This window comes from Sinocyclocheilus rhinocerous, unplaced genomic scaffold (assembly GCF_001515625.1).
Source record: "Sinocyclocheilus rhinocerous isolate Xijiao unplaced genomic scaffold, SAMN03320098_v1.1 scaffold604, whole genome shotgun sequence".
NCBI classification, from domain to species: domain Eukaryota; kingdom Metazoa; phylum Chordata; class Actinopteri; order Cypriniformes; family Cyprinidae; genus Sinocyclocheilus; species Sinocyclocheilus rhinocerous.
This window is the reverse complement of record NW_015658518.1, coordinates 917,122-926,573: the sequence shown is the minus strand read 5'-3', so window position 1 is coordinate 926,573 and position 9,452 is coordinate 917,122. Positions and strand designations below refer to the sequence as shown.

At 38.1% G+C, this 9,452-nt stretch overlaps 1 protein-coding gene across 1 annotated transcript in view; it reads left to right on the top strand.

Moving 5' to 3' along the window:
* Window positions 1-9,452, top strand: part of LOC107722454 (UPF0606 protein KIAA1549-like) — a 54,118-nt gene that overhangs the window by 22,200 nt on the left and 22,466 nt on the right. Inside the window, exons 3-9 of the mRNA XM_016530810.1 lie at window positions 2,269-4,398; window positions 4,581-4,669; window positions 5,665-5,833; window positions 5,936-6,066; window positions 6,863-7,052; window positions 7,333-7,392; window positions 7,981-8,126. Of these exons, the coding sequence (XP_016386296.1) occupies window positions 2,269-4,398; window positions 4,581-4,669; window positions 5,665-5,833; window positions 5,936-6,066; window positions 6,863-7,052; window positions 7,333-7,392; window positions 7,981-8,126 (2,915 nt within the window). The remainder of the gene's footprint in view (window positions 1-2,268; window positions 4,399-4,580; window positions 4,670-5,664; window positions 5,834-5,935; window positions 6,067-6,862; window positions 7,053-7,332; window positions 7,393-7,980; window positions 8,127-9,452) is intronic.

Below are 9,452 nucleotides of genomic sequence, written 5' to 3'. Positions count from 1 at the left end.
CTTAGATCTTTGAGTTCAGCTCATGAAAAATGGGGGCAAAAACAAAAGTGTTGCGTTTATAATTTTGTACAGTGTAGTTAATATCAGTAATATGCAGCATGCACGATAAAAGGAAATGTAACATCATCACTTTGAGGTACGATATCTATATCAGTAAGATCAATTCCATGCGATATAATTAAATCTAGCGTATGATTAAAACGAATAGTGGGCCCGGTGACGTTTTGCTTGACTCCAAAAGAGTTTATTAGGTCAGTAAACGCAAGTCCTAATGCATCATTTGTATTATCAACGTGAATGTTAATATCAAACTGTGAATATGGATGATTCCTGTGAGTTTTAGAGCTTCATCAATCACGCAGCTGAAATGCCATAATAATTTTTGCACTAGGTTTGTGGTTTATAGAACTGTACATCAATACTCTCTTTTGAGTTTACGGAATTGTCAGTGTGCTGTATGCTGTGTCCCAGTTTGCATACTAAATAGTAAGCAAGATGACAATTAGTGTGTCCCAAAATCATAATATGATTTTAAAAATAAAGTAAGGAAAAGTTATCATGATTATAAAGCTTTTTTTGTTAAAACCCACTAAAACCCACAACTGTTAGAAATTTTATGCTATATGACACAATCAGGTGTGTATTGATGTAAAGCCACACTATATGTGAAACAATGTAGCTTAAAATATGATTTTTTTGGCATAACATTTGTGATCATGCGTTGAAATATTTACCTTACAATACTGTGAAAGAATAAGTAGGTCTTAAATCCATAATGTGCACAATGACAAAATAAATGAGGAGGAATTATTTACCTAACCTCCTCGGTGAAAACTAGTCTCATCTGAATAGGGCATGAGACTGTTTTGCTCACTCATGCTTCATTAAGAAGCTTCTAACCTTTGCCTTCCATCCTTCGTTTCAGAATGGGTCATTTCATTACGGTGCAGCTGCTTCTGAATACCAAGCCAAACATTGCCAGCTTTTATGCCCAACCTCTGCACCCACCGTAAAAAGCAATGCAAATGTAAAGTTTATAAAACGTGTAGTGGAATATAAACCAGACAGGCCGATACTGCTTTCAGGAATCCTTCTTGAAAGTAGCACGCTTAATTATTTAAATACTCTCCTGTTTCGTGACCTTGGCACATTCCAAACCTCACGCACATGTGTGAGATTGTGACTTGGGTAATCACGACAATGCGACTTATGCAAGAGAAAAAGCCTTGAAGCATCTGGGTGCAATGGCATGATGAAAGTCCTCAGAACTCAAACTGTTTGATGTAACTGTGTGAAATAATGTCCAGTGAATGATCTCACTCTGTATTTGTGTTTCACTCTATTTACTGGTGTGGCTTGATTGACCTTATTGGTTCAAAGGGTGATTAGAGATGTGTTTAAGGCTTGCGCAAAGAGTTTGTGGTAGTTTGTTACAGCAGTGTCTAACTATAGATATATACAACTGAATTATAATAAACCTTCTATATGTATTAGGGTTGTGCTAATAGACGATAGTATCATGTATCGATAGTCAGAGATATCGCCTGTTGGTGATACCTTTGACGATAGCAAGCCGATTATTATTATTATTATTATTATTACTGTTAATATTTATTGTCCGTCAAAAATAGCGATGCAGCACAGAGAGCCGCTTCTGGGACTCTTCAGAAACATGCCGCGGCGCAGCTGGAATAAACAAGCATTGACTAGAGTGGCCACGATCAGATCCAGTGGCCATGTCAGAGCCGTAACACACTGCACCGCAGATGTGTGCAGTGTATTCATCTTTCAGCTTCACTGATTATAACGTCAGTATTTTTTAAAGTGCATAATACTCATGCTAGACTGAAGTCAGTTATGATGTTCTTCGGTAATGTAAATGTTCTTTGCTCGTTTTCTGTAGCTGCTTTTTGAATAACTGAGGAAATGTAAGCATTATAATTTGTAACTTAAAATGTTTCTATTAAATTGTTATCATGTTAAATACAAATTCAGCCATATTAAAAACATTCGGCTGCTTTTAGCCTTACGCTGGAGTTGGTTCACTTTCCAGCAATGAAACTAAGTAAATAATTAAATAAGTTAGCACAATAATATTGTGTATCTGCGAACTGTACACTAATATGTATAGTTACAAAATTGCAACGATTAGGTAGATATGTGCATTGCTTTGTGCATTTAGCTGTTTTCCACATAGTTTTGTTGCTACTTTTTAAGTTTGCATTAGATCATTTCATTTATTTGATTTTGTCTTTGTGTCTCCCTTAGTCTGGCCTTTGGAGGCTCCAAACCTGCCAAATGAGTCTTCAGTGGAAGTGCTACACAATGCATTCTCCGCCTTGTCTGGATTTTCTCTTTCACCTAGTTCGGATCCATCCAAAGCCACAGAGAATTACAATCACAATGTTAACACTGGATCGGTATTCGCTTACTCCCTGAACTCTGCCACAAGCCCAGAGCCTCTTGCCACACCTCCTTTACGTTCCTTAAAGTCTGGAAAGGGAGTTGGATATACCCCCAGAGGTTCCTCCAGACAGCCTCGACAACTAAATTCTCCAGTGCCTACCTCCCATAATGTGCCCTTATCTTGGTCTGCTATCAGCCCAGCTCCTCAAATATCACAGACTACAGGTTCATCTGTGCCGTCTAGCTTGCCTTCAGTTGGAGAAGATTCTCCTGACGAGCCTCCTGTTCCATCCCCTCAAACACAGTATGGGACTGTGGGAGTCAGTGACTCTGAGGTTCCTTTTGGAGACAGATTGGAACCATCTAGCAGGATCCAAGACCTCCAGTTACAAACCAGCCATGACCCCAACACCCAGCTAGGCTATCAGCAATTGAAGCCAAGTCATATGGTTTTTGTACACCATCAAATGACTTCAGTGTCTGTTGAGCCAACTATGGGCCCACCCGAAGACCTTTTCCCAACCAACACTATGGATGTGGAGTATGGCTCTGGAGATTACCTAGAAACAATGTCCTTCATGGGATCTGAAGGCAATGACTATTCACTGGTTAGCAATCTAGTCACTGATGTTTATGACTTTGAGGACTCGAATTCAGAGACCTATGACACCACGTTCCCCACAAGAATGGTGATGTCATTTTCCAGCAAACACTTGTATCCCTCCACTACCAGTGTTACTAATTCTTTCTCCAGCAAACCTGTTGAAAGTCCCAGTTTCAATAGCAATTCAACCTTGAATGGAGCCACCACTGACTTAACCAAACACGTAACAACCTTTCAGAGTTTTACAACCGTTGTGCCTTCTACCATGTCAAGACCTCCAGATTTCACCAGTATTTTGACATCAGACATTTTACACACCATTTCAACCATCCAGCCAACCAGAGTCCATTCTTTACCTATTCTCCCGACAACTTCAGATGTCTTAAACCAGAACCAGTCTGTCAATGAGACCTCAGAGTTGGCATCTGACTGGCCAGGCACTGTTACAGTCCAACCCACCGATGTTCTTTTACCAGACATGAACAGTTTAGAGTACTACACCATCCAGTTGACCAAGGACAATGGTAGCTTGCCAGAGCCCACTGCCAATCAGACAACCTCTAGTGTTTTCTCTTTCATTCCGATTGGCACCACACATATTGTGAGCACTAGAACCTACACCATTGACCCAAGTTACATGCTAACAGCTTTGTTTGATGAAGATCTACAGCCTACAGGTAACAGTTCCTGGACTGAGGAATCCTCAACAGATATCTCTGGATTTGAACCTTTTAACACCACTATCTTGGATCCCTCTGAAGTTGGACCGAGTTTAACAGATACTACACTGCCATATTTGGAGCCGTCGTTTACACCAACAATAGACCCTTCAGCTTCACTGGAAGATATAAACTCAACCACTGATTGGGCTACAACACCTTTTATACCATACAAAACTTCCTTACTGGTGACTACCCCACCTCCAGTGACCAAGGAACCAGATGGCATGTCTTCTGTTAATAACAGCCAATGGATTATCACCTCACTTCCAACAGAGACCCTCTTTCCTAGTAGTGTACTTCCTACTGTTTTAGTAACCAGCTTTATCAGTGTTTCTGAAAACCCAACTGACTCAACCTTCAACACCACCTCCACCCCTCCTGCAACGGTGATGGCTGATGAAGGATTTGTGTCTGGAACAACACCTGACACCATGGTTACTGATAGCGATAACACCACACTGATCGGTAACCTTACAACCACGTCCTCCCCAGTATTGCATAATGACACTACTGTGGCGCCTTTCACTATCTCAAGCTCCAACAACACAACAGTGACTACCCTGAACGACACATCAGTTACAACCCAATCCACAACCCTCCCAACAACCACTGCTCGGAAATATCTCTGCAATATCACTAAACCTGACACCTACTTGATCAGAGTTGGTAAGACATAACAAAAATGAACTTGCTGCACATTTTAGTCAATTTTTGAGGATAAATGTGCAACTCGCTACATAAAGCACTTAAGCACCTTAAGCAATAACTGGATTAGCAATCATGCAAGCATTATAGTATTTTATTTTAATATTTAAGGTTCTAAAAATAACACAGTTGCTCTGCTGTAGGGTTTCCTCCAGGGTCCACTGCTGGATATGCCAAGGCCAAAGTCAGAGAGATTCTCAAAGGAGAATATAACCGCTCTGTGGAGCTACAGGTACTGTGGACATAATGAATAGATTTGTTTTTCTCTTTTTTGTTCATGTCTTTATTAATTTAAAGCAGTGACAACAATTGTACTTAATCTAAAAGTATTTTAAACTGTATTACAATACAGCTACAATTGCAAATACCTTTATTATAGATGATGTTTTCATTAATTGCTAGATTATTGAATATTTGTACTTTTAAAAATGTATTTGTTATTCCACAGCAAAGTTTAATTGCAAAAACAAAAAGCTACAAGTTTTTAATGATGCAGAAGCATCTAAAAATATACATTTTAACATATTTTTTTATTTTTTTAATTAAAAGAACATTATGTAGGTTTCCATGCATATATTTTAATGCATATTTTGGGATATAAAAATGCAACTTGATGCAAAGAAAAATGTAAAAATGTTAACAGGAAATGGATGGAATATTGCACACACACAAAAGTAGTTTTTGCGATATTCCTATTTATTGCATAAACTGAATTTGTTGAAAACATAAGTATGGTATTTACGTATTAGGTATGTATTATAGGTACTTTTATTTTTCAGTATCTCAATAATTACCTATTGAAATTAACAGTGGCTTCTATTCAGCCTGAGAAAGCTGTAGAGAAATTAATTTAAGAATTTGTTTCATTTAAGAATTTAGCATGATATTGATAGTTTAACCTGCTTACTCTTGGTTTGAACCACAGAAACTTTAAATATGTTTTGTAATCCAGTGTTGTGTCAGTAGAACATACTGTATAGATAAAATCATCCCTTCCTGTTTTATCTCTTGGGTCCTCATGAACAAACAACACCTAATTTGGCTCAATGGGAACCAACTAGTTCTTTGTAACTCTGCATTTAAACACAATACTGAATCTGCCTTGACTTTTAAAGGCACACTGAAAGGCTTTTTGTAATTTTCCATGTGCTCTAAAAGGATTTGAAATTGCTATTACAAATATGATGTACATATCCTTGACATCAAATGCTCCTTTGTGTGTTGTAGGTAGTGAAAGCTCCTCCAGACTTTGTGTTTCGTGCTGTGTCTGGTGCAGTGGTTTATACTGCCATATCAGTCATTAATGCCCTGAGAATCTCTGCTCGGACCACCAGCTCCTTTATCAGCGTGTCACCCATCAGTCCTATACCAGGTCTGCAGTACCATGTTCATACAGGTAACTGCAGAGGAAACTTCACGTCACAGTTCTTGAATATTCTCTCTGGTATTTAAATGTTGTTGCTATATGACTATATGCATGTCTTTTGTCTGTCTGCAGTTCTTCAGTTTGTACCCAGCCATGTAGATGTGCGAATGTGTACCTTCAGTGAGCAGGCAGAGAAGGGTCTGATCACAGCTTTATCTGAAGTCCGCCGACGCTCACAAGAGTCCACAAACTTCACTGTGAATGTACGTTGACTGCTTTACCCAGCTTATGGTATTAAGAGCTCAGCTGAGTTTTAAACACCAATAACCAGACACTGAACTCCTTCAAATCCTCTTGCTTATTTTGTTTAGTTTAGCTTAAACATACACAACTGCTACATAATGTAAACCATCCAAATGAGAATTACATAGTAATGTTTTTATCCTTGAACAAGCAAGTTTTTGATTTTAGCAAGCAAGGAGCATGCTTTTAACTTCGGTTATGTGATGTGAATTCAAGGCTTGATTGCCTTCAGTGCAGTGGGATGACATCATCTCCAGCTGTTTGCTCTGATTGGATGAGGAAAGCACAGGACTGATCAATTCAACCGTTGTCAAGGCAACAAAACTAATGGCTTTTATTCATTTCATTCACTTGCGTTCAGAATGTGTATGCACTTCTTTAATAGATCAGTGAGTGTGAATGAAGAGACTTGTGCTGAGAATCCATGAGCTTTCATGAATAAAGTGTGTATGATTTTATATGTTTTAATTAAGATTTTAATCAATTTATTTATCATTTATAATTGTATTTTAGCAACTAAATTATTTCATTATTTTTATTCATTTTAATTGGTTTATAAATACTTTTTTTTATATATATTTTAGTAGTTCACATTTTACATTAGATGCTTGATTGATACAGAAATATATCTTGTAGAAATATATTTTATGTTTCGGTAATTTCTAAAATCCCTTTCTGGAGAATGAGCGTCTAATCTTGATGTCTCATTGCTTTAGTTTCACGTAATTGTATCTTAGAGACTGAATTGTTTTGTAGATTTTAAACATCACCACGAGTTCTGTGGAAATGGCGGCACAACAGCAGAAGGTTCCAGTGGAGATCACCTTTGCTGTGCGTGATATCCGCGGGTATGTGCCAGGGACAGAGGTGAGCACCCAGCTTCGACAGCTCGGCGTGGTCGAGTACAGCTACTACCTGGGCTACCCTGTACGTCAGATCGCAGAACGTGAGTCCTCACACTGATTTCTGTATAATTACGTAAATACACGTGCAAAACAGCTGCTATGTACAACAGTTTAAGGTGGTCACACTGGGTTTTATAACAGTATAGGTGGTTAGACTGTGGGCACCCACCAGGTTAGCCAAAGTGGTCCATCTACTGGTATTCTAGCTTTTAAACCAGCTTCAGCTACCTGGAAATCAGCTTCAGTGAGGTTTGCTGTGTTATAATGAAAATGGAATAATATTCGTTCATATTTGATGTTTTTTCTTCTCTGCACTATTAGCTTTCCACTACCCAAAGCTGAACACAACCCAACTGCTTCGTTCCTCATGGGTTAGAACAGGTACTGACCTGCTGATGTTAAGCTTAACACACTGGTATTCCAAAGTACACTATTGTTCAAAAGTTAGGGGTCAGTATTATTTATTTATTTTATTTTATTGAAGAAATTAATATTTTTATTCAGCAAGGATGCATTAAACTGATCAAAAGTGACAGTAAAGACATTTATAATATTACTAAAAAGTTCTATTTCAAGTAAGTGCTGTTCTTTTGAACATTCTAATTATCAAAGTTTCCAAGTTCATCAATCCTAAAACACAAAATCTATCACAGTTTCTGTAAAAGTGTTAACTGGAGTAATGATGCTGAAAATTCAGCTTTGCATCACAGAAATTAATTACATTTTAAAACACATTAAAATAGAAAACAGTTATTTAAATTTGTAGTATAATTTCACAATATTACTGCTTTTACTGTATTTTTGATTTTAAAAAATGCAGCTTTGGTGAGCATAAAAGACTTCTTTCCAAAACAAACCAACCTCAACTGTTGAACAGTAGTGTAATGTTACTATACTATCAAATATTCCGATGAATATCAAATGAGTCATTGCAATGCCGTAATGTCATGTTTTACACATTGCGTTCAGTGTTGTTGGGAGTGTTAGACCAGCGTATGAGTGACAAGATCTTCAAGGCTACAATTGAGAGGAGACTGGCTCAGTTGCTGGGCGATGCAATGGGTATGGGCCGTCGCCTTAGAAGAGCAACTAGTGTGGGAAACAACAGCGTGCAGGTTTGTAAATCATCCGTGTTATGTGACCTTATATTTTCTATTCTTGCTTTCCACGCATGAGCTCATTGGATTCATTTATAGAGCCCTTCCTGTGTGCATGTCTAATGCTTCTCTGGATTCTTAATCAGTCACCGTCTTTGTGACGCTTCCCCACACCTGCTCTCCCTCCGCACATCATCATCATTCAGGGACAAGGAGTATCCATGGCAACACCCTCCTATTCATCCCTGGCCTGCAGAGCCACTCAAAAACAACCATTTCACCCCTGTGGGCTATCGGCGCGGCATACTCCAGCTGCAATCGCAGATAAATTATTGAACACAGCTTGCAGACAGCTAGAGTGATTCTTAAACCATTAATTGCTTGTTCTGCCTACGTAGAGAAGATTTTTCCGTTTCATGGTGATCCGATTGCTGACTGGCTGACCTGGTTTCTAAGTGACTTGTGTTATAAAAGTGCTAGTGGTCTGTTGATGCCCGCTAATTAACTGAGAATGAATCCAGCTGTGTTAATGATGCCCAGTGATGTAATTTCTCATTTTAGAGAGGTGATGAATTCTGGAATATCTTGCAAGGACTCTTAAAGTGAATGTAGGATGACGACAGTCTGCTAAGCTCGGATGTTTTGTTAAGATGACATTGTGCAGCCGTCCTCTGTGCTGCTTCTGATAATGCACCCTGAGGTAGCAGCACTTTCAAAATGAGCTTTTAACATCGCTGGCCAGTGAGGGTTCACTACTCAGGGCTTTTAATGTAGGTCGAGCTCAGGTGAGGTCCACACATTGCCATGCTCTTTTTCCACCCCAATAACCCTGGAGACTAGAAACATTTATTAGACTCGTCTTTTAGACCCTCAGTCTCTCTGAAAGCCTTTTTGGGTTTTTGTCAGAAAGACATTTAAATTTTAAAAAGCTAATTGTAGCCTATTCAGAGTTCTGATTCATGTGTTTGCGTGTTTGAAACAATTATGTGGAATTAAAAGTTTAAAGGAATAATTTGCCCAAAAAGATAAATTCAAGTCTGTTTGACTTTCTTTCTTCTGTGGAACATAAAAGGAGAATTCTGAAAAATATCTACTCTTTTTAATTAAATGCAAGTGAAAGCGAACTTTTAGAGCTGCTAAGCTCTAAAAGCACCATAAAAGCATCATAAAGGTGGTTTATGCCAATGTTGTTTTGGTATTATTTATATACTGTCATAGTATTTGTTAATATTTTGAATTAGCTTATATTTTTATATTTTCAGTTTTCATTAGTTTTAGTAATTTAATGTGCTTTTTTCATTCGTTTTTTGCTTTTTAGAACCATTTCTATTTAGCTTGATTTTT